This window comes from Petaurus breviceps, unplaced genomic scaffold (genome assembly GCF_028583685.1).
Source record: "Petaurus breviceps papuanus isolate PSGF00001 unplaced genomic scaffold, PetGlider_PUasm1.0 76, whole genome shotgun sequence".
Classification (NCBI taxonomy): domain Eukaryota; kingdom Metazoa; phylum Chordata; class Mammalia; order Diprotodontia; family Petauridae; genus Petaurus; species Petaurus breviceps.
In genome coordinates this window covers 56,374,212-56,400,697 of record NW_027186473.1, presented here as the reverse complement: position 1 = coordinate 56,400,697, position 26,486 = coordinate 56,374,212, and the positions used below count along the sequence as shown (strand labels likewise).

Here is a 26,486-nt window from a genome sequence, read left to right as displayed (position 1 = left end):
TTTCTTTTCCTTTTCTTCCACTGTGTCAGTCAATCTTTGGTCTTCTTACAGATATATGATCAGACTTCTTTTTTTTTTTGGAGCAGGGAAGGTAAGGCAATTGGGGTTAAGTGGCTTACCCGAGGTCACACAGCTAGTTTTTGTGTTAAGTGTCTGAGGCTGAATTTGAACTCAGGTCCTTCTGACTCCAGGGCCAGTGCTCTATTCAGTGCGCTACCTAGCTGCCCATAATCAGACTTTCTTTGTGGCCCTGTTGGTTGCTTATTGACTTACGCTCGTGTGTGATGAAAATGAGATCATGGACTTTGAGCTGGAGGGGCCTTGAATGACTACATAGTCTAGGCCCCTCATCAGATGGCAAAGAAAACCCAGGCCCTGAGAGCTCTGTGTGGTGACTTTTCCAGGTGATGCAATTAGTAAATGGAAAAGCAAGACTTGGAACCCAAATGACTGACTGCAAATGTAGTCTCCTTTCTTCTGCAGCATATAAGACATTTAACCCCTTCGTGTTTTAGGCAGCTCTCCAAGACAGGGTTTATGGCTAGTTTTCAGGGGGTCTCTAGATGTGGAGGGAGGGAGGGGGTCACATTTATTTTCACCAAGTTTTGCTTTCCTTTCTAATCCTTTGCATTTTCTTTTATAAATTTAAAACCATTTTTCTGAGGAGCCCATAGGCTTCTTCAGGCTGCCCAAGGGGGTCCATGACCCAGACTATGGTTTAAGAACCCTGTCCCTTCCCCAAGGTGCAGAGAAGCAGCCAACCTGAGGTAGTTTTAAATCCAGAGCCCCTCCCTAGTATCAATAATTGGACAAAGCTCCTAGCCTTGGCTATTTCTGTTCACTGCTAAGTAGCAGGGATGATATGGGGCTGACCATGTAACCTAAGCTTTCCCAGGGAAAGTTGATTAAGATATGGGAAAGATGTCCTCCAACCTTAAGGCTTCAAAGACTGTCCAGTACGTGTAGGGGAGGCAGGACTGGCATCCAGCATTGCAGAAGGCTTGATTAGAAAGCAGCAAAAGCCATGGGGCTAGGCTGTTGTGGAACTGACACTGAAGCTTCCTGTCATTTGGGGTAAATTAGTGCCTAGTCTCTCTCTCTTCTTTCTTTCTTTCTCTGTCTCTCTCTCTCTCACATGCACACACACACACACACACACACACACACACACACATAACCTTTGACAGAGACATTAAAAATCCTTTAACAGAATGGCCTTTTTGGCTTTGCTTTTAATATGATGTTTAAATAAGGGAATTACTGGCTCGATGTTTTCCTGACAAAAGCAGATGGCCAACACTACCATATTCACCGGAGACTTCTGAGATGTGTGCCAAACTAATCAGCATTTGCCTACCTCAAAGAAAGAGGAAAAACTCACTCAGAGTGTTGTCTTCCACAAAAGCAAAAGGCCTGATGATAGACCGGCATCTGAACTAGAGGCCTGCGTGCAACTTTTATTGACTCATTATTCTCTGGGCTGCCAGCAGCCTAGCATTCCCTCAGTACTCCCCCCAGCCCCCCAGCACAAATCTCAGATTTTTTCGGCTGCTTTAAATTGAGGACTGAAACCATGTATCCCCTAGTGGAGTACAGTTCCAGCTCAGAGAGGCTTCATCACAAGGTTGACATGAAAAGACAAACAAAAATCTGACTTGCCATGTTATCCATCCAATAGAAAACCACCCAAGGGTAGAGAAATAGATATTCATCACCATCTCGGCAACTCAGCCGAACCCATGAGTTCAAGCGTGCAATATTTCAAGGAGGATTTAGAAAACCTTTCCTTGGCGAAGCCAAGAGTTCTCCTGACAGCCCATTTCACTAGTGGGCCAGCCTGTCGAGAGGAGAACAAAGGGAATTTTCCCCGTCTGATTTGGCTGAGGCAGCCGCTCCTGCTCTGGGGCTTCCCCAGTGGGTTCTACACCAGCGTCAGAGTTGGAATACTTTTTTTTCTCTGAACAGTTAAAGTAAAACTCCTTCTCCAAATTGCTTACACTTGCCTTTATCTACAACAAAGTTCTGGCTGTTAAGATGGCCTTTTGCCCTGATTTAGCATGAGCAGAATAATAGCCTCAGCTAAGAAAAAGATCAGAAGGATGATTGTGGGATTATTCAGTAGGTTTGTCACCAGAGAATTTAGCTCTATTGCAAAGGGCATCTGGATTTTTTTTTATTATGGCGCGTCTTGCCTTAGTGAATGTGTGTCCATGTATATATTATAACATCTGCAGCCCCAAATTTAAGAAAGAGCTCTGTGCAATAACTACCCACTTGTTTCCAGACTCTCCTATATTCCAAAAAAGTTGTCTTCTGGATGCAAGGGGACTCTATCTAAGCAGACCTGCCTAAAATGCCTTCCCTCTTCATCCCTAGAACGTACCACCATGCTTGGCACAGGGAAATGATTAAAAAAGATTGAGACTCTAGCTTTTTTCAGGGGAGCCTTTCCTGATTTGATCCCTGTAGTTGTTGGGGCTCACTCTCTCCTCCCTTTATCTTGTATTTTGTCAGTCAGTGAACCCCTGTTAAAGCACCTACTATATTCCAGGCATTGTCCTGAGAGCTGGGGATCCAGAGAAGGGCAAAAGACAGCCCCTGCTCTCCATCACAGGAATAAAGATAGCTAGCATTTATATAGTGCTTTAAGATTTACAAAGCCCTTTACTGATACTATCCTCACAGTAACCCTGGGGAGTAAAGGCTATTACTTTTCCCATTTTACAGATGAAGAGACCAAGGCTGAGAGAGGTTAAGCAACTTATCCAGGGTCGCACAGCTAATAAGAGTCTGAAGCCACAGATTAGACAAATACATAGATAGGCACTGTGCTACTATGTCTTATATGTTATAGCCTGTTTTCTCCCAAGAAGAGTACGCTCCTTGAGCATGGGTATGGTCTTTGTGGTTGTTGAAGGGTTTTGTTTTGTTTGGTCTTTGAAGCCACACTGTGTTGGACATGGTGGCTACTTATTTGACAATAATGAATACTTATTTTTGTTTTGTTTTGTTTTTGGAGAGCAATTGGGGTTAAGTGATTTGCCCAAGGTCACACAGCTAATTTTTGTGTTAAGTGTCTGAGGCCGAATTTGAACTCAGGTCCTCCTGACTCTAGGGCCAGTGCTCTACTCACTGTACCACCTAGCTGCCCCAGATAATGAATACTTATTGGTTTGGATTATGAACTATAAAGAAATTTTTAGGGGATTTGTGATTTGATTTGAGTTAGCATGTCAGGGAAACTATGCTAAATAGACTGCATCTGATCAATTCTGATCTTTCAGTTCTTCCAGACTGGAAAATTGAAGCCTTCCTTTCTATGAATAGGCCATATTTCTATATTTTCTCATGTTTCAGAAAGTAACCTGAGCCAAAGTAGATGGGAATGACTCACCCCTGATCAATAACTTATTGTGAAAGTGTAAGGGGCTAGGGGAATCACTCCATTTTCAAGGTGCATTTCTAATGCTGCAGTGGTGATACAGCAAATAGTTCCGTCGCGTGGCTCAGAAGCCGCCTTTGCTTCTAAGTCAGCTATCAACACCCTCTCACCCTGGAAATTAGGGCAGGTAGTTTTTGTGTGTGTGTCTTTCTGTCTCTGGTACTTTGCACAGAGCAGGGGCCTAAAAGTTTATTAAATTGAATGATAGGAGAACTTAATAAATTCTTGTTGATCCTGGAGGACAGGGAAGGCTTTGTCAGAAGGTGTCTCTTCTTCAGGCAAGTATGAGAGCTGCCCAGTTAGGGTATAGGAGCTGAGCATGGGAGGGGCAGGCCTAGCTAAGAGAGGCCCAGGAACTCGAGTGGCTCCCACTCAAGTGGTAACACCATATGTGACATTATCATGGTGCTTTCATATGAACAAAGATCTGACTTTTATAGGATCATAAGCTTAGACCTTGGAGATCATCTCAGCCCCCTCATTTTATAGATGGGGAAACAGGCCCAAGAGAGGAAAAGTGACCTGCCCAGAGTCATACAAAGTAACAAGTATCAGAATGAGACCTTGATCCCAATTCCTATGACTCCACATGCTGCCATCTTTCCACTGGATCACATGATCTTCCAGAACTGTGGGATAGGTGAGATAAATGAGGAAGGACTCTACGTGGTGCTGCAGAGGATAGAGCACCAGGCCTGGAGTCAGGAAAATTTATTGTCCTTTCAAATCTGGCCTCAAGACACTTAGCTGTGTGACCCTGGGCAAGTCACTTAACGCTGTTTCCCCCAGTTTCCTCATCTCTAAAATGAGCTGGAGAAGGAAGTGGCAACTACTCCAGTGTCTTTGCCCAGAAAACCCCAGATGGGCTCATGAAGAGTGGGACATGACTGAAACGACTGAATAGCAACAACTGATGAGGAAGTTTATAGCTAAGGCCCATATTTGAATACATATCTCCCGAATCCAAGCCCCGGGCCCTTCCTACCACACTAAACTTCCCCTTTTGCTCAGAGGGGAGGGGCTTCTCCTTTGGAAAGTGGAAACACCAGTTTCATCCTTAGGTACCTCTCAGGGACGATTCAACAAAAGATATTTATTATGTATTAGCTAGACTGCAGCCAAAGCCCTGGCTATATGTTGGTGGTAAAGGGATAAGATGCCTTCATGGAGTTTCTGTTCTGCTAGGAGGTGGGGACAGGAGGATACCACGTGTCCCCAAGCTAAGGAGGATGGATCATGTCACAGGCCAGGGCCAGTTTATTCATCTTGTGGGTCTTTTGGGTGACATGTCAGAGGTGATACACCAGAGCATAGCCAGGAAGCAGTAGGTGTCCTCCAGAGACCCGGCAGAGGACTCGAAGGTTTGACCTTTGCACCACAGAGCTGTACCTCGTGCTTGGCTGCTGACCGTTTTGATTTTTCTGATTTTATTTTTGGCTGGTTTTTTTTTTTAACAGAATGAAGATGGACTATTGGAGTTCTTCCAAAATGTGATGAAAGAAACTAGGGCAGAGCCACAAAAAGTGATTGGTTGGATTCTCAGCACTTTCCTGGGTTATTTAAAGCAGCAGAGCCTTGCTGTCAGCGAGAGGTGAGAGCAGCTTTGGAATTTTTTTACCTTTTGCATCCGGAAGAAGCTGGCTTAGAGGTACCACATCCTTTTCTGGTCCATTCTCCATCAGTGGAAACACTGAGAAATACTCTTTTTGAGGGCCAGAATCCAAAAGCGTCTATCAGCCTTATCAGCCAGCTCTAGAGTGAGTCTGTGAGATGGTAAAATCTGATTAATTCAGAATTCAAGGAAAACAAACAAAAAATTGAATGACCTGTCAGATCCCTCTTAGCTCTGCAATGTTTTAGTTCTGGGAAGCTGCATATCCTTGGGAGTTGACCTCCTTATTTTCATTTGTCCCTATTACCCTCTCATAGAATCATTGGATTCAGACCTGGAAGGGACCATAGAGGTCCTTTCATCCAAGCCTCTCATTTTATAAATGAGCAAATAAGTGAAAATATTTCTCCCAAAGTCACCTAGGCAGTAAATAGGAGAACTGGGATTTGAACTCTTATCCCCTCACTCCAGGCAGCTGGGTGGTGCAGTGGATAGAACATTGTCCTTGGAATTAAGAAAACTCATCTTCCTAAGTTTGAAACTGGCCTCAGACACTTACTAGCTGTATGACTCTGGACAAGTCACTTAACCCTGTCTGCCTCCATTTCCTCATCTGGAAAATGATCTGGAGAAGGAAATGGCAAACCATTCCAGTATCTTTGCCAAGAAATTCCCAAAAATGAATTCACAAAGAGTTGGACATAGGTGAACAACAACCCCTAACTCCAAATCCAAAGTTTTTCCTACAACTCTCACCCTACTTCAAAACCTATTTCTCTTACAAATGTATCTTTGAGCACTTTGATATCTTGAGAGACAAGTAACCACCTCCCAGCCAAAAGTAATTTCTTTATCCCGTGAACTTCTCTATCATTTGTTATATTTATACTCTGTTGGCATTCAACTAGTAGTACAAGGTACTGTTTATTAGCTTTTCACATGCTTATGTCTTCTCTCCAGAAGTAGTTTATAAAAGACAGCATGGCACAGTGGAAGGAGCCCTGGCTTTGGAGTCAGTTCAGCCTGAGTTTAAACCCTACATCTGTGATTGACTCTTTCTGTGACCTTAGGGAAGCCATTGAATGTCCCTGGGGCTGAGTTTCCTCATCTGTAAAAGGAGGATGTTTGACTGGATGGTCTCTAAGATCTCTTCCAGCTCTTCATCAATGATCCTATAATTCTTGAGATAGTCAGTTAATCAACGAGTATTTATTAAATGGTTACTGTGTGCCAAGCACCTGTGACAAGTGCGTGAGATACAAGTACAAAGAAGAAACAGCCCCTACTTGCAATGAGTTTACATTCTAATAGGGGACACAGTAAGTACATAGAAAAAATACACATCATAAATATAAAAACAACAAATATGCAAAGTAGTTTGAGGAAAGGATGCTAGCAGTTGGGAGTTCTGGGAAGGCATCATACAGAAGATGGTGCTGAGCTACATCTTAAGGGATACATTTATTGGCATCTCTCCAAAATACCTATGACTGTGCTTGGAATGTAGCTATCTCTCAAAAAGTATTTTTTTGGTTGACCACTTGATAATAGCCTTTTTTGCCCAATAACTCAAAGCTCATACAACCAGCTATATTTCCATGCTTATAGAAAACAGTACTGCTTAATATAGAGCAGTGTATAATCCTATATTTTTATTTTGCATTAAAATGCATTACATGATATTTTTATGGCTTCATCATTAGGTTCAGACTAATAATAATATTCAGTTACATTACCTGAGAAAGTAGTAATTGATAACAGGAAAAGAGTAGCCCAGGAATACCTTGTATGTCAGAGAAGTCAGCTGGGAGATTCAAAAAGTACCATAGCTATCCAAGTCATCAAGTATAGTGTCTTGCAAATTAAGTGGGATAAAAATTAATCAAATTTATTGACTTATACAACAAACTTTGAAACTTTTTTACATATTTAAAAACTTAATATGTCATATAGTCTTCTTTTACTACAATTACTTTTCAAGATACAATATTGAGTTTATAACATTTTGACTCAGATTCTTTAATTTTTCTTCATGAATCCACATATCACATTGGATATTGTGCTGTGGATATATGGACTTCAATGAAGTCCGTTTTTTAAATTACAGCCCATAGCTTTTCAGTGCTATTTAAACGAAGTGAGTTCCCTGGACATCTTATTTATCTCCTTTTCTTGGGTCAGTTTCTTAATTGTTTGTGACATGGAAAAGATTGTATTGTAGTATTCCATTTCCAGTTGGGAATTAGGGAAGTTATGCCTCTAGGTATATTGGTGTTTATCAGAGTTCATCATTGCCTTAAAGTATACAAGATATATAAAAAAATCCCCCAAACCATTTTTAGGATGGATGTTTTATGATGAAGATGATCAGATCTTTATGGGTTCACTTGGATCTCTTTTAAAAGATCTTACCTAAAACCTTTAATGAAAAAGTGAATTTCATCAGTAAAAATTACTTTTTTCCAATTATCAATGCCTCAGTCTTTAGAGTCAATAACAAGTGTTTTTTCTTCCTAGCAACAGTTGGCAGCTCTTTTAAACTGGTCTTCTCAACGTTCTTCCAATTTCAACAAGCTTATGTCATATTGTAGAGAAAAAAACTTAACAGTTCCTCCAGTTGTCAGGTTTCTGCTGAAAGTCATTACATATTTTTTGAGGATTAATTAGGTTGTTTTACAGTTGAACTTATTTTCCGTTTTGGCATGCAAGTCATCCTAGCATCAGTAGGAGCACACCTGCATGACCATTGCTGTCACAGAATGAAACTATCAAAATCATTGTTTATCCCAAGGCATTTGCATACTGCTAAAGCTAAACCACAGCTGTATGATTGTGTCTTATCTCCTTTGGAAGAGAACATGGAGGACTGAGACCTAGGTATGAATTCCATTTCTCATACTCACTTGCTAGATGACTAAGGCCAAATCCCTTAGTCTCTTTCAAATTCCCTTTCTTCAGTCTATAAAATGTGGATAATAATAACCATGGTCCATATCACCATAGAGTTGTTAAGGATAAATTAAGATCATGCATATAAAACACTTGCCAAACTTTAAAATGTAACACGAATATCGGTTTTTAATATGTTAATCTCACAATAGCCTTTCAATGGGATTGCCCATTACATGGTATATAGTTCATTTTCTTTTAATTAAATATGCATAGCAGCAAAGTTTATTACAAAGCCAGTTTTTATTTTATGAATCACATTTTTCTATTTCCAAATTGGAAATGTATTCAACTGTTTGAAAAAAAAAGGCTTTGTGTGGATATGGTCATCCATTCAATGGATTTTGTTTTTGTAGTCGTTACTAGGCATTGTGTGAGGCGCCACTGATAAAAATAGAAAAATAAAAATAGACTCTGCCTTCAAGCACATTGCATCTATTAATGTGCCAAGATTATAGTTAAGAATATATCAAATTATCAATATTTAATTGTTGTTATTTGTCCTTTGTTCTCAAAGAGGACCAGTGACATCAGGAAAGGAATGTCTTGACTTGCAATGTGCAAAGTCACCATCTTCCCTCCTCCAGAGCCTACATATGTGTAATGTTATAATTTAATATATAATGTTAATGTTAACATTATATATGTAACATAAAAAACAACAACTTTGTTAATAAGTACTAGCAAAAGTATGTAAAATATTATGTCATTAGAAAAGCACTGAAAGTGAAAATATAATACAACAGTATGCCTTACCTTTAATAACATTCCTCAGGTAGAAGTAGCAATCTCTAAAGCTCCATAAGCTGCTTAGCTAAAGTTTCATCAGCCTCAAGTCAGTATGTTTTTATCAATTGTCTATTGTATGTAGGTTTCACTATTTTATGTACAAAAATAATGACATAGAGTTTACAACATAAGAAGATGAGAAAAACATAAATAAGACCATGTACAATACAAGATATAACTAAATAAATATATTATTTTCCACAAACAAATACAGTAAAAGTTTATGTAAAAGGGAGATCATTTAGGGCTGAATTGGGTCATAATCAGGAAAAGCTTCATGAAGGAGGGGCTTCTGCTAGATCTTAAAGGATTGTTCAGATTTTCATATATATTAGGAAGAGGAAAGGGCATAACAGATTTGCAGAGCCGTTTAACATAGGCATAGAGTTGAGAATGAACCTAATAGGTGCTTAGTACATGTGTGACTTAACTGGAGATGTATGTAGGAGACAGAGGAACAGGGAAGAAATGAGGTGAGATGGATGGGCATGGCTCAGATTATGGAGGGTCTAAAAAGTTACATAGCAGTTAGACTTGCTGCAATAGGTATGTGAGCAAAAGCTACTAAATTTATGTTGTGTGGTTCAGTTTATGTTGTGAGGCTAGTTATAGTTCATAGAAGAAGATAATCAGAATTCCAGAGTGAAAATAGCTGTAATAAATCACCTTATCCACATTTTTCATTTTATATGTGAGGAAACAAGCCCAAGGAAGAGGAATGACTTGTCCAGTATCTCACAGTTACTGCTTGTTCAGTGTCTCAGTACCAGTCAACTGGGCAAAGGAAATAAAGGAATGATCTTTTTTTGTAGCCAGTGTAATTGAAGCAAGAGTGCTGAGAAGACAAAAGTTGGTTACTCCCTCTCAGATTAGGAGTACAGATTAATTTTAGGAACAAACATCAATTGGCTAATGAGCAAATCAGTCCAGAAGGATTAAAAGGCTTAGCTTTAGGGTAAATTAAATAGATGAGTAGCATACAGGAAGCAGGCTAGTAGATATATTGAGCACAAGGACATATTGAAAAGTCTGACTAGCAGAACCTGATAAGTGATTATACATTGCTGAGGATATATCATAGAACTAGTTTAAAGAATCGTCCAGTGAGAAAAGCTGCAGTACAGTTTAGATGTTAGTCATTTTAAGTACATTATCATTGTTAAGACATGTTAGATTTATTAAAAATTACTTCTGAAGCTGCTTTTTATACGTCTGATTTTGTTAAGAAAGTGGACTCTAACCTTTGATACCCCTTGCTGAAGGCTAAAGGCTACCAAGAGATGAACACCACCTAGTGGTGAAACAAGTATACAGACTAGTAGTTCTCAATCCAGTCAATATTGCAGAAATATGAAGTAGTAAGAAGTAAATAAGGCATTAAGAAAGTCATTGAAAGAGTGATGATGAAATAGTTTTCAACGAAAGGATCCAGAAGGACAGCTGAGTGAGTTGTTGTGATTAACGATGTTCCCCTTTATTACATCAAAACACCAACAAGCATATCAAATAAAAGAATAATAAAAAGGAAATAAGTGCTAACAGGGAAAACTTCACTCTTCTGAAGAGGTAAAAGAAAGACTGAATTACAAAGAGGCATAAGACAATGAAAAGGCATTATGGGACAAAAAAAATGAGAGGAAATTCAGAAATAAAAATTAATACAAAACTACTAGAGGACTCTGATAGAGCCGTAGAGAAAATAGATATTGTAAGAATCTTCAGAGTGGTTATAAAAGTGGGAGTAATATGAAAGAAAATCTGTAAAAAAAATTGTAAAAAAAATGGATATAACAGCATTGAAAGAAAAATACAAAGAATATAAAACTTTGTAACTTAGAACATACTGTGCTAAATTAAGCAATAAATGCTCCAGAAAACTAGGAGGGCCCAGGTAGAGGACAAAAATGTAGAAATGGCAGTTCAGGTAACAAAACAAAATTAAGAAGCAGCACCAATGGAAGACTCAATCCATACAAATCAAAATAATGATGCAAGAGTACTGAGGATTGCAAAACAAACTGAGAATTGCTGGTATCCCCAGGAAAATATAAAGACATAAAGAGTCTGAAAACCGTATTTTAGGAAATCATATTCTAAATTTGCCTGGAAGTACTGAAAGTGAGGACAAAATATGTATCAGTATAATTCACAGGATGCCATCAAAAGTCCTCTGACTCTAAATTTAACTCAACCAAAAATATTTTTTAAATCCAGAACTTTATTATCAAAGAAACAATCTTAAAAGCAGTCAGGAAGAAATACAAGATTATTCAACAAGCATAACATAAAAGAAGAGGTTGGAATATAATAGACTAAAAATACAATGGGAAACTGGCCTTCAACCAACTTTTTTTTTTTCATATAATTAAAGACTTCTGCCTCTTCCCTCAGAAAAGGCCAGAACCGAGCAGAGCTTTTGATAGGCAAATCAACCACAGAGTAGAAACTTTAACAAAGTAAACAAATTTTTAAATATCGATAAAGTATTTTTATACTATAAGAAGAAATAGTCTGTTGGTTCTTTGAAGTTCCATCTTATAAAAAGGCTATTTAATGAAGGCTAAGAATTGAGGCAAAACCCCCACAAAGGAGAAAAGACAGAAATAAGCTCCTAGATAAGGAAAGTGAAAGTTAGAAGAGAATTTTTTTATCTTGAATATTTAGAGAGTAGAGGTCAACAAATTAACAAAGTGTTAAGGATTTCAGAGGGAAGAGTGATTCATAATACACACTCCTATCTGGTTGGTAGGGATGCTTAAGAAATTGTATTAGTAAAAGTAGAATGTGATTTTTATGTAGCACAAATAGTCCATGTGAACATTTGGGGTAGATTCTCCAAATTTGCATATTCTGCATTTCCTTTGAGCTGTTTCAATTCTGCTTTGCTCATAGAGCGCAGCATCTTCTCTGATGTGGGCACACCATGCAGAGCAGTCCTGTGCTAGTGTCTCCCATGTCACACTATCAATAACAGAGTTCTTAAAAGAGATCTTGAGAGTGTCCCTGTATCACTTCTTCTGACCACCATGTGAACACTTGCCATGTGTGAGTTCTCCATAAATTAACCTTTTTTGGCAGATGTACATTTTACATATAGATTTAAAGTATGGAACTAGAATAAAATTTATTATGCTTCAGCTAAATTTTTTTAAGAAACAGAATGTCATAATTTTGTATAAATAAGTAGTAAAAATAGCTTTGAGACAAACAGGAAAATACATCATGGGCAAAGATAATATAGATAATGAAATTATATCAATATGTATGTAATGAGTAGCTCATTAACATAAGAATTAAAAGGAAAGGCAAACTAAAAAGCAAAACAATGGAGATAATGAGGCATTAATAGTTGCAGACTTTTATGATCATTCCCTGGAATCTGACAGAACCAAGAAGGAAATTTCAGAATTAACAGCATAGAAAAATTAAATTTGATATATCTGTAGAGAGTATATTGAATATAAATCTTGGTATAATTATTTTTCAGGCTCATCAAAAATCAGTTATGCTTGAGGTTTAAAGAAATCCATAAACAAATGCAAAAATATGGAAACCTTTCATACATCCTTTAGATGCCACAGCATAAAACTAAAAACTATAGTAATAACTTAAACTAAATAACAAAACTACATAACTAAAAAAATTAGTAATCAATACAGGAAGATGAACAAATGACATAAACCTAAAAAAAGAAAATACAAAATGACAACCAAAGTCACAAATGGATCAAAGGCCGAGTCAGGAAAACTAAAAAATTATGCTTAATAGAATGATAACAATGATACAATATGCCAAAATTTACAAGATGCCACAAAAGACGGCTTTATAAGAAAATTATCTATGAAATCATCAAATACCCAAATTAATAAATAAGAGTAAATAATCTAAATAGCCCAAACTTGGAGCAAAAATTTAATGAAAACTTAAATGAACTTCAACAGGGTAAAAATCTTCAAGACCATACATATGTACTTGAGAATTCTAACAGACATTTAAATGTCTCTTCTGCTTCTACTACATAAACTTTTCAAAAAACAGAAAGAACATACTGTATCAAACTTTTTCTTTGAGATAGCAATGGTACTGATGCCCAAAAGAGGGAATGATAAAGCAGTAATGAATATTGATGCCAAAATGCTAAGTGAAATACTGGCAAAGAAACTACAGCAGTATATTCAACAACAACAAAATTTTCATTATGGACAAGTTGGAGTTATACCAAAAACGTAAGGATGGTTCAACATCAGGAAGAAAGTTAGCATAATCAATTAAAAGCCAAAACCAAGAAGAATCTATATAATTATATCCATAGGTGAAAAAAGCCTTTTAAGAAAATAGAGTACTCAGTTGTTAAAAAAAATTTAAAAGCATAGTAATGAAAAGACTTGTCCTTAATATGATCAAAAGGATTTCTCTAAGACTGAAACCTACCATTATTTTATTGAAATTTGTGTTTATAACATCTTCCTCTTCAGACATATCCCTCTCTGTTACTCAGAGAGCCATCCCTTAAAACAGACTAAAAAGGAAATCAAAGAAAAAAAAGTTCAGCAACATTAAACGTATCAACTGAGTCTAACCATATCCATTGTTCAGTGTCCATTGTTTTAAACTACTATTTGGGTCCAAACTCAATCATTCAAATTCCACAGTGCTCAGTTTCAATTTTTTTGTACTTTCCATCTCTGAGGTTGTAGTCTTCCTGTATGTTCGTTTCTTGATTCAGTCTTTGCATCAATTCCTCCAAGTCTTCCCATTGCATCAGTTCCTCTGAGTCTTCCCAGCCTTCTCTATAGTCTTCATGGTCATCATTTCTTCTGGTTCTCTAATACATTACATTACATTAATATTCTACAGTTTGTTCAACCATATCCCCAAAACATAGACATTTATTTTGTTTCTACTGTTTTGCTACTGCAAAAAAGTGCTACTGTAAACATTTTAGTGCATGAAGGACCTTTCTGCCTTTGGGGAATATGTTTAGCAGTGGGATCTTTGAGTCAGAAGGCATAGATATTCTCTTTGCATAATTCCAAATTGTTTCCTGACTGGTTGGAGTAATTCATAGCTCCCTTAACAGTATATTGCAGTGTATTTATTTCCAAAGCCCCACCAAAGTTAACTATTCCCATCTTATGTCATCTTTGCCAATTTTCTGAGTTTGAAATTCAATCCCAAAATTGTTTTAATGTGTAAAATGGGTTATCATATATAAAACATTTTTGCAAACCTTAAAACACTACATAAATGCTAGTTACTAGCATTATTTTTATTACTTCTCTTTTCTCTAATTTGGAACAGTCTCTCATGATAGTGATTTTCAGTTTTCTTTTGAGAATTTGTAATTCAATAGCTGCTTATTTACTTTTACCTCTTATTCACTGGAGAATAGCTCTTGGTTTCATACATTTATTTTAGTTTCCTATATAACACTAATACCAGGTCTCTATAAGAGGTATTTTTTTTCCAGTTTCAGTTCACCTTTTCCCCCCCAATTTCAGTTCACCTTTTTAGCCTAGTTTCATTATTTTTGTTCAGACAAGTATTTTCAATTTCACATAATTCAGTTTTTCTTTTTTGTGTGTGTTTGTTAAGAATCCAGAACTAGATATACCTGTAATAGATACCTGACCTAGTTCTAGTCTAAATTTTTTATAGTATAATCTTTAAAATTTAGGTCACACATTCTTTTTTTGTTTTATTGTGGGCATATAATATAAGGTGTTTGTCTAAACCTAATTTTTGCCAAACTGTTTTTTAGTTTTCTCAGTTCTTGTCAAAAAAAAGTTTATATTCTTGAATTTGTCAAATACTAGATTATTGAATTCAGCTTTTTTTTTATTCTTCCTTATCTAGACTGTTCCAGTAATCTATTTTTCACATATTACTACTTTGTGGTATGATTTGAGGTCTTGGAAGTGCTATCTTCTCCCTCTCCCTCCCTTCATTCCCACTTCTTTTCGTTATTTCTCTTGAGACTCTAAACTTCTTGTTCCTCCAAATGAATGTTATTATTTTGTCTACTTTTACAAAGTATCCATCCCCATAGTAGTTTGATTGAGACAGCACTAAATTTGTGGATTTAGTAGTGTTTTCATTTTTTTTATAATATCAGTATGGTCCAGCAATGAGCACTCACTGTCTCTTTAATTATTTAGATAATTCGTTATTTCCCTTTTTGTATTATTTTTGAAGCTTACATATACAAGTGCTGATTGTGTCTTAGAAGATTGCCTGTCAGAATTTCTTTTGCATTTTTACATAATTATTTTTAATTATTTCCCTTTCTGTTATTTCCTCCTAGATTTTGTTTTTGGTATATTAACATTAGTTATAACAAGAAACACTAGACACTGTTCTATTGAAATCAAGAGTGAAATAAGGATGCATACTATCATTATTATTGTTTGACTTACCACTAGGAATTCTAAAGATAGGACAAGAAAAAATATATTAAAGGAATAAACACTAAGAAAGTGGAATAAAGTAAAATAAAATATCTATTTGTGGAAGGTGTGTGTTACCTAAAAAGTCTAGGTCATAAGATGATAGATTTAGAGCTGTAACAGACATTAGAAGCCATCAAGCCCCTGTCTTTTTACAGATGAGGAAACTGAGGCCCAGGGGAATAAAGTGAAAGTCATACATCTAACATACATTTGAAGTGGGATTTGAATGTGACTCCAATTCTAGGGACCTACCTACTATACTATGTTGTCTCTAAAGAATCAACCAAAATTAACTGAGATGAAAAATAACTTTAGCCAAGTAGCAGCATATAAAATAAACCCACAAAAATTACCATTATATAGGGGCAGCCAGGTGGCTCAGTGAGTAAGAGCACCCCCAGAGTCGGGATGACCTGGGATCGAATCCAAGCTCAGATACTTAGCACCACACCCAGAAATAACTGGCCATGTAACCGTGAGCAAGTTACTTAACCCCAATTGCTTTAAAAAAAAAAAAATTACCATTATATCTGCCTTTACTAGAAAGCAAAACAAAACAGGAAGAAAGAATTAAAGGGGAAATATTTAGAACAACTCCCAAATGGAGTAAATATATGGGAGCTAACTTAATAAGATACAGATAGGATACATATAAATATAACTAAAAAGCTATTTTAATAGGAATAAAGGCATCCCTAAATTATTGAAGAGGCATTCAGGTGTGCATGGCTAGACTAGGCTAATTTAGTAAAAATTATACTACCCAAGTTTATGTAGCTAATGTTATACCAATAAATCACCACCCCAAAAAAATAATAGATGACATTAGACAAGATGATAATAAAAATTCATTTAGGAGAGCAAAAAAGTCACAAATACCATAGGAAAAAAGAAAGGGGGAAAAGAATTTAAGCATAATCAGGTCTCAAATTATATGATAAATTAATAATTATCAGAAGTATCATACCAGAGGTGAAAAAAAAAGGAAAAAACGTTAATTGGAATAGATTAGATAAGCAAGATTTGAAAGGAAATAGATGTAGTAATCTGAGTACAAACTCCTAAGGAAGGAACTCTTTAGTCAACAAAAATATATGGGAGAATGGATAGTAATCTAGCAGCAAATGAGTTTAGACTTACATTATGCATTAAATAAATTCCAAATGGATAAATAATCAAAATACAGAGTCACACACTAATAAATTAGATAAGAGTGAAAAGTTATATATTTTACAACTCCTATCAAGTGAATTCTTAACCAGCCGTGGTGCAGAGGAGAATATAAAAGGCAAAACAATTTTGATTTTGTAAAAGGGCTTTTGCACAAATAAAATCAGTTTAATTAGAATTTTTAAAAGACATATGGACTAAATTTTCCAAGTTCATTAAACTATTTAATTGGATTAAACCTCTCTGATAAAAGTCTGACTCCACAATCTATAAGGAATTGACACTAATCCAGAAGAGTCAAAGCCAATCGATAAAGTGAGCAAAGAAGAAGAAAAAAAGCATTAGCGAAAGTTCATTGTTGGGCAGTCACTGTTCAAGATGACGATTTTTTAAAAATCAAAAGATGTACATTTTCAAATACGTTTTAGTGGTTCTGATGAGATATTTTCAGTTCTTCTCATGTATATATATATATATATATATATATCTTAACTGATATTTTTTAACAGTTGAGTCTATTTTCTTCTGCACCTGGTCCTCTTCCAAATCTCTCAAGTCTTTGTTTCTAAGATTTATATAAACAGTTTTAAAAAATCATACTGCTGGGAGAAGGGCTAATCCCACTAGTATATATCCCACTTCTGCAGTTTACTCCCAGGGTAGCAGAAGGTAGAATTTTTTTTTTTAAGTAGGAAAACAATTGCTCACTACTATCTAAAAGTGTTTAAAATGGTTAACAATCGGAGAAATGCAAATTAAAACAACCTATCAAATTTTTAAGGATGAAAAGATAGAAAAATTCAGTGTTAAAATAAGAAAAGTCACGAAACATGCATGGTTCATTACCCTTGACCCAACAATCTATGATGTTGATGCTCCAAGGATATTATCTTGAAGACCAAAAGACCTATTAGAATTAAATATTTACAGCATCACTGTTTCTTTTCTTCTAAAAATCTGTTTTGATATATATATATATATATATATATATTTTTTTTTTTTTTTTAAGCAATTGGGGTTAAGTAACTTGCTCAAGGTTACACGGCCAGTTATTTCTGGGTGTGGTGCTAAGTATCTGAGCCCAGATTTGATCCCCAGGTCATCCCAACACTGAAGCTGGTGCTCTTACTCGCTGTTGCTACCTGGCCACCCCCGTATTGATATATTATGTTTGTACATCACCTTAATCTCCAAATATATCCTCCCCCCATGTTACTTTAAGAGCCATTCCTTCTAAAAAGAAAAAAAAATGGGGGAGGCAGTTTGGCAAAACTAATCAGCACATTAATCAAATCTGACTGTGTAAAAAATGTTCTGCTCTCCACCTCTGCAAAGAAGAAAGGAGGTGTTTTCCCATCTGTTCTTCATGGCTAAGCTTGGTCATTGTAATTACACTCACATTCGATTGTTTGGTTGTTATTTTCAGTTACAGTTTTCAAATCTATCACAAAAATCTATTGTAGTCATTATATGTGTTTTCTTGGCTTGCTTTACTTCACTTTGTATCAGTTCATATAAGTCTTCCCATGCTTCTTTAGCAGTTAGTGAAGCTTTTCTGTCTTGGCAAAAGAGAGGGGGAGACATGATTCAAAGCTCATATTCATATTTCAGATTCCTGTTCCTTTCACATTTGGGCTTTGCACACTTTTTGTATTTTGTTCCTGAAGGACTATCCTGCTTCATCAGTCCCAACTCACTGCTTGCATCTCCTCTTTGTTTTGTAGGCCCATTGGAGGGGTTGAAGATAATTACTCATCCTTCCAGCCCAGTGGAGATAGGGAAGGATGGATGCAGGAAAGAGGTATCTTAGTGTGGGTCAAGGAATAAATGTAGTTTTATCAGTGGCAAGCAGCTTTCCTTTATAATGATCCTCTGTCTGCCCCAAAAAGGACACATTTTAGAATATCTTGGCAGTAGATAAATTAGTTTAGGGGAAACTGTGCCAGGGAAATACTTTTTTGATCTGAATATAGGCTATACTGTTCCTCCTGTAGACTTGGCTTATATGAAACCTGAAGGTGACCTGCCTATCCATGTCCTCCTCCAGTATGAGCGGATGTGTTTATATTGGAAGAAGGTCCCGACCTAAGGATCTTCCCCTCCCAGATTGAGCGTTTTTTTAAAATCAGTAAAAGAGGCTATTTTTTGCCTAATTTCATACCTAACTTCAATCACTGAATAGGCCTTGCCTGAGACAAACTGAGACCTGTTGAAACAGACTTTAGCTTGAAAAGGCCAAGGTGCCCCACTGCGTCCAGGGCCATCTTCAGTTGTCCTGATCTGTAGCTTGCCACTGTACCCAGATGGCTCTGGAGGGGACAGTGCAGCTGGTGACTTTGCACAGCCCTGCCTCACTTCAGTCCAAGTTACAGCATCAGCCTTCCTGCTGTCATGGTCCTCTGAGAACAAAGGACAGACAACAACAATTCCATTACTTTCAAATATCATGATTCATTTAACTATTCCTTAATAGATGGGCATCTATTTTGTAGCCATTTTTGCTACTACAAAAAATGAATGCTGCTCTTCATGAAAATAACACTCCCCCACATGTAAAAGACATGAAATGTGCACTTGTACTTCACAAGTATCTTGGGTCCTAGCTGTCTTCCATTTCTGGCTGCACACATATGTAGCAGCAAGCACCCCAAGCGTCCTCAGGGTTTGCCGCCCACACAGGTTCCTGGATCTGCCCCAGTCAACATCTGGGTTTCCACATTCTGGGTTTTTCAAAGCCGGGGGACTCTGAACAACGGCTTCCCAGAATTCAGATCAAATCACAGAACACTTCTCAAAGTGAGTCCCAAAACAAAGCTACACATCAGGGCTTATATAGCCTTCTCCTGGCTCAGAGAATGTAACAACCTTATTGACTCACTGGCCAATGAAGAAGTATCTACTGAAAAACAAGCCTCCCACCCCAGGCTTCAGGTGCACATTAGCCTAGGGGCAGGGAAGATCTTTAAAATTTACATTCTTATTACAACATACCTGCAGCCTGTTTTACACTGATGTAAACAAAGCCTGCCTTTTGGGAAGGCACAGATCTAGGGTGAACACAGCCCAAATATATGTTGAATATGCCAGTCATGAATGGGCTAGAGAAGTATAAATAGAAAGATTGGTAGAATTCATAGGATTGTAGGTCTGGAGATTGAAGGGATGTTAGAGGCTCCTGAAGCTCCCCATTTTACAGATGAGGAGGCTGATTTGGGGGGCTTTACATATGAACTCATCATCATCCTCTCAGTTTCTCTCTACATTCTCTTCCTCTTCTGGAAAAGACTCACAAGATGGGCCTGCACCAAATATTATTGTACTAGAAGGAATGATGAATTTGAAGAATTCAGGAAAATATGAAAGGTAAAGAAAATAAAGCCAAAAGGACAACACACAATGTCTAACAACTATGTAAATGGAGACACCATTAAATGTCAAAGAAACTGTAGACAGTGTTGTCAATATAAGTACTAAGTTGATGCATATACTTTTCCTTTCTTTTAGCAAGCAGTTCATTACAAAGGTGTAAATTTGCATTTGCTGCCAATTGTAATTACTCTTTTGTGTTATTTTGCTTAGGGAATATACCATGCTGATGGTTTGTGTGTTTATTTAAACTCATTTATTATGGTAAGACAAAATATCAATTCATTTTTTATAGCCAGATTGAGCTAGTAGTGATGATAGGAAGGATTTGGTACTACCATTCTGGGCTTCTTCTAGCTCAGAATCCTATGGACCTAATCACCTTTGCTTCAGGCCCAGGAATAATAGACAGAGCATCAGGGACCTTTGAGATTATTCTGGATTCATACTTCACAGAGTCATTTTCCCACCTTTAATCCTTTCTTCCTTTTACTACTATTTCTTCTGTTAGATTAGAGCTGATAGTCTATAAAAGAGACCTCTTCCATGTTTACATCAGTCTTCTCTCATCACCACTTTGGGTCTAGTCAGTCAACCAATCTGAATTGATTTACCTTTACTGTCATCTAACCCAGTTGTCTCCATCTTTTCCACAACGATATTGTTATTGTTGTCAATTGTCCACTGCCCTGTAGAAGCCCAAGTATACTGTGTCTAGGACATTGCCATTGGGAATGCTATCCTGAGGCCTGGAGTGTTCCATCCTTCATTGCCACCTATTGAAATTCAATTCCCATGAATTTATCATCTCTTTGCTGATGACTCTCAAACCTTTTTATCCAAACATAACCTCTGCTGACCTTCAGTCTCATATCTCCAGCTGCCTTTCAGACATCTTGAATTGAATGTCCAGTAGACATCTTAAACTCCACATATCCAATACCGAACTAATTCTCTTTTACTGCAAACTTTCCTCTCCTAACTTCCCTGTTACTGTCAAAGGTATCACCATCCTCTTAGTTCCTTAGGCTCACAACTAAGTGCCATTGTTGTTGCCTCAGTTTCTCATCCCATGTATTGAATCTCTTGCCCGCACCCATTAATAACCAAATAACCAAAATTGCATTTGCAACATCTCTAATACAACCCCTTCTCTCTCCTAGCACTGCCTCCACTCTGGTTCAGGCCCTTATCATCTCATGCCTGGGCCATTGCAATAGCTTCCTGGCTGGTCTGCCTGCCACAAGTCTCTCTGCACTCCAGTCTTTCCTCTATTCAGCTACCAGTCATTTCATTAAATAAGATCCAACCATATCATACTCTACTTGCTAAATTCCAGTGGCTCCCTCTCACCTCCAGGATCAAGTACAAAATTCTCTGCATTCAAAACCCCTTATAACATTTCTTTGCCACATCCCCCATCTTTCCAGTCTTCTTACACCTTACACCCTGACATGTATTCTTCAATCCAGTGACACTGGCCTCCTGGCTGTTCCACAAACAAGACACTCTATCTCTCTTCTCCAGCCATTTTCTCTGGCCGTTGCCCATGCCCCCTCATCTCTACCTCCTAGCTTCCCTGTTTTTTTCAAGTCCCAACTAAAATCCCATTTAACTACAGGATGGGAAGGAGCATTCGGGAGATAGAAGGGGAAAATAGGCTATTCAAGGAAGGTCAAAACAGGAAAGGTTTTGGGGGAAGTGGTGACATTGGTAAGAAAATCTGGCAGATTTACATTAATTGATTTGAGCCTCAGAACAGTCCTATGAAGTGGGTACTATAGGTGGTAGCATTCCACATAGGGAACTGAGTCTCCAAGAAGTTAAGTGAATCCCCCATGGTCATCCAGCTAATAAGAGTCACAAGTGTGATTTGAACTAAGAGCTTTCCAGCCCCAGGTCTAGCCCTCTTTACTTCCTCTCAGGGGTATGTATGGAGTGATTATCAGTGTTAAATGTATATCAAAGGTCAAGGTGAATTGGAATGGAGAGGAAAAGGCATTAGATTTGATGGTAAGAGTATTCAGGAAAGGACTTTTGAAAAAGAAGTCTAAGTACACTTATGGAGATGAAAGCTAGATTACCAGAGCAGGAAGGTGTGAAAGGTAAGGAAATGGAGGCAGGGAGGGTACACCATGTGTCCATAAAAGGGAAGAAGGAAGAGGGTAAGTTTGAATGAATGAAAAAGCACTTACTATGTGCCAGATACCATACCAAATATTTGATGGGAATACAAAAGGGAGACAGGGCCTGTCCTCAAGAAGCTGATATTCTACTTAGAGGAGACAAGCTCTATTAGGGAATGTTGGTCAGTGAGGAGACATCTCTCCCTAGGCAGATTGGTACATCCTCTACAACTCAGCCTTAGAGAGCTCTTTGGGACATTGAGAGATTACTGGGTCTGACCAGGGACACCCAGCCAGTGTGAGTCCAAGGCAGGACATAAGACAGGTCTTCTCCAGGATCCAAAGCCAGCTCTCCATCCATGGTCCTTCTACTTGTGGTTACTAACAGCACTAAATGCATGTGGTGGCAGAGTTGATGATTGGGTGGGATGGGAAGCAAACTGGGATGTTTCAGGATAGGGGAGACCCATTTGTGAGCACAGAAGGGGGAAAAAAGCTAGAAGGGAAGGAGCAACTCAAGCTGTCAGAAGGGACAAACCTTCAAGTGACATTTCTCAGGAATCAGGAAGGGATCGTCAAGAGCACAGAGAGTGAGTGGGATTATTGTTACCTAGCTGAAAAGATTGCTTCTCCTCAAGCTAGAAGGATAATAAGAAGGAAAACATAGGAGTGAAGCTGTGAATAGGTATAAGATCCTGATCCTGGGCCAGGCAACCCCAGCCATCGCTGTGAGGGAGAGGCAAGGTCATGAGGGAGGGCAGGGGAGTCTGAGAGTTCAAGGAGGGATGGAGGGAGGGAATAAGCATTTATATGTTTGGTCATTTCGTCGCATCTGACTCTTTGTGACCCCATTCAAGGTTTTCTTGGCAAAGATACTGGAGTGATTTATCATTTCCTTCTCCAGCTCATTTTACAGGCGAGGAAACTGAGGCAAAAAGTATTACGTGACCTACCCACAGTCACAGCTAGCGCTCCATTCATTGTGTCGCCTAGCTGCCTGAGCATTTATATAGAACTTGCTACGATACTTAGCACTGTGCTAAGTGCTTTACAAATGGTACCTCATTAGATTCTCACAATTCTTTGGAGTAGGTGCTGTTACTGTTCCCATTTTACTGTGTGGTAGATGCTATTTTATCCCAATTTGAGGAAACTGAGTCAGGCAGCAGTTAAGTGACTTGTACAGGGTCACACAGCTAATAAATGTCTGAGGCAAGCTTTGAGCTCAGGTCTTCCTGACTCTAAGCCATGTGCTCTACCCACTGCCCCACCAGCTGCCCAGGAGAGAGCATTAAGATGCTATAGGAACATTCAGTAGGTTCTCAACAGGTAAATCTAAGTATTCCTGCCAGAACGGGGACCCAGGCAGAGTGAACCTGCATATGTTTGTTGCACGTCTCATCTCTAGTGTCCAGTGTTCATCCAGCAAAGCTTTGTAGCCCATTTAAATAGTTGTAAAGAGAATGGAGAGTTGTGGGTAATTCAGCTTTGGGGTTGGTGCGAGGGACACAGTGGTAGTTCTAGGGGGCAAGCTGAATAGGGAGTCTTGTGTCTGTCCAAGACAGGCTAGTAGACCAAGCAAAGTAGGGGGGCATGATTTAAAGTCTGCCCATTTCTCTGAGCACCAGCCTAGCCCACGAGAAGTTCAGACCACTGGTGATAATTGTTTGTTTGTTTGTGCTGACAGCTCATTAAGCATAAAAAGACAAAGTGACCCCAGTTGTGTGCCTGTTCCACTTCTGCGGTTGGGTAGGGGGTGCTCAGAGTCAGAGGGCTTTGTTGTTGTTTACTCAGTTAGTTGTGTCCGAATCTTCTTGATCAGCAAACATTAATTTGACTGTTGGTATTTTAGGTAAAATGGGGCAGCTATGTGGCACAATGGATAGAATACTGAGCCTGGGGTCAGGAAGATCTGAGTTCAAATCCAGCCTCAGACACTTCCTCACTGTGAGCGTAGGCAAGTCACTTATCCCCTAATTTGTTTCAGTTCCAAATCTGCAAAATAGAGACACACAGGAAAAGAAAATGACAAACCACTCCAGTATCTGTGCAAAAAAAAAAACAAAAAAACAGACAAGTACATGGAGCCACAAAGAGTCAGACACAACTGAATTGACAGAACAGCAACAAATTTTTTTTTTGCAGGGGGCAGTTGGGGATAAGTGACTTGCCCAAGGTCACACAGCTAGTAAGTGTTAAGTGTCCGAGGCTGGATTTGAACTCAGGTCGTCCTGACTCCAGGGCCAGTACTCTATTCACTGCACCACCTACCTGCGCCCCACCAACAAATTTTAAGTAAGAAGAATGCAGCTAAGTGGTGCAGTGGTTAGAGCCCTGAACTTGGAATCAGGAATTCGATTCCTGACACTATAGACATTTACTAGCTGTGTGACCCTGGCAAGTCACTTAACCCCTCTCTGCCTCAATTACTTCATCTGTAAAACAGGGGGTGATAACAGCACCTACCTCCTAGGGTTGTTTCAGGGATGAGATCAGATTTGTAAAGCATTTTGCAAATTTTAAAATGCAATACAAGTGCTAAGTCTTATTTGTGAAAGCATAGACTAGGAATGGGGAACCTGCTGCCTCAAGGCCCTTTGAGTCCTCAAGTGCAGCCCTTTGACTGAATCCAAACTTCACAGAACAAATTCAAATTTGGATTCAGTCAAGGGGCCACACTTGAGGACCAAGAGAGCCATATGTGACCCTGAGGCCTCAGGTTCCTCACCCCTGGCATAGCCCAACCAATGCTACCCCCATCCCATTCCCCACTGGAAAAGCAAAGTGGATGAAAAATACTTTGTTGCTCAGATTTCTACATCCAGTAGACAAACAGCCTAGACCATTAGAATTTATATCTAGAAAGGTCCACAGAGGACATTCTGTACAGCCTCCTTATTTTACAGATGAGGACTCTGGCCAAGTTTCTTGTCCAAGGACACACATGTAGTCAGTGATTCAGACCTAGGTCCTCCGGCTGATTCCACTCCTGTTTCCATTACAGAGACAGGTTGTGCAGGACAGTGAACTAGTCACAGAATGGAATCAGAGAAATAGACCTAGATTTCCTACAGAAAACTATACAGCTCGTTGAGTAATCGTGCGCTGCTCAGTGTGTCCAGTCTTTATGCTGGATGTCTCCTCATGATGCTGCTGCATGGCTGTGAGCTCTGTAACCCCAGAAAAATGAAAGTTCCACTTCACCCAAAGGGCAGCAGAAAGACAAATGGGCAGAAGGAAGCTGCAGCAGGTGTTGTCAAACAACATAATCTAAGACTATGTGATCAGAAAAGGTGGGAGGGAGAGAAAACACATGGGAAGCCCAGAGCATCCCTTGAATACACAGAATATTAAAAAGACTCATTGAGGGAAGATTTGTGAATAGGTGTGGCAAGAACCACACAAAATAAAAAGACGAATAGGGTTGCAATCTTCAGTAGCAAGGATGAGAACACACCTATCAAATTTACCATCTACTTCCTAGCTACCCTGGCCTACTCATATCTAGACAGTGTGTTGCAATGGACTTGGATGATAGGCATAATAAGCAACAAAATGGTCAATTGAGAGAAGTCAGCTCCTTCCTTAGTATGGCGGTGCCATCCCAACCCTAGGGACAATGGAACATGTACTCTAATTGTCCAGGAAACAGTAGTATTTGACATCAAAAAATTACCTAGTTGTGCTTCTGATGGCCTTTATTTTCCCAACCTAATGGTTCGTTTATTTAACTAATGGGCTACGTCCACATTAGAGTATGTTTGCCAGACTCAGCAAACATTGTTTTGATGTGCAGAGTGGGGATTGTGGTTAAATTTAGTCATGACATGGGTTGAATTAGCAGAGTCAGGTATTACAGCTGGCAGTACAGACAGGGACAGGATGGTGACATGGGACACCCCCAAGTTCTGTCAACAAGCCATGCTGCCCTGTAGGATGAGTCAATTAGTCAAAAGAATTTTTACTGTGATTTCTTTTAAGTGAGGCATTTTTGTATTTTTGTCTTGCACCTTCTTCTTTAAAACCCTTTCAGTTTTAGGCTCCTTGAGGGAAAGGACCCTCATCTTTTTCATCTTCTATAAGCCTAACTTCAGTGTTTATTGCGGGGTCATTCAAACAGTGGGCACTTCATAAATGCTTCTTGATTGGATAATTTGACTTGACTCAGCATCATTGGGTGGTTAGAGTTGACCAACCAGTACTCAATCCTTTTTGTTCCCTTCTCCTTTTTGGAAAGGGGTAGAACTGAATCCTTCTTAGGTCTTACCCCTTTCTTTCCTGCCCCTGCCCCCTGGATATTGAATCAACCATACCCTGTTACAACAGCTCAGTTTTAGCCTAGGGACCATATAATGGTCTTTCTCAGTTTCATGGTTTATATCAGATGAAGTCAGAAATTCCCAACATTCAGACAAAAGGTTGACTCTGACCTAATTTAATATTTTTGTACATCTCCATCCAGTCCTCTATATTGGAGGCAAAAATCAGGATATAGGAGTCAAAAGGAGAAAAGAGTATCACTGAATAAACACAAAGGGGAAATTTCAGGAAAAGCACACCAGTTTTTATAATATGACTGATGA

General features: G+C 38.5%; 1 protein-coding gene across 7 annotated transcripts in view; it reads left to right on the top strand.

Annotated features, from left to right (window-relative positions):
* GATB (glutamyl-tRNA amidotransferase subunit B) overlaps positions 1–26,486 on the top strand; it is a 153,958-nt gene that overhangs the window by 64,562 nt on the left and 62,910 nt on the right. For all 7 annotated transcript variants that reach the window (XM_069105539.1, XM_069105534.1, XM_069105533.1 and 4 more), the window contains one exon: positions 4,900–5,033. In XM_069105539.1, the coding sequence (XP_068961640.1) occupies positions 4,900–5,033 (134 nt within the window). The remainder of the gene's footprint in view (positions 1–4,899; positions 5,034–26,486) is intronic.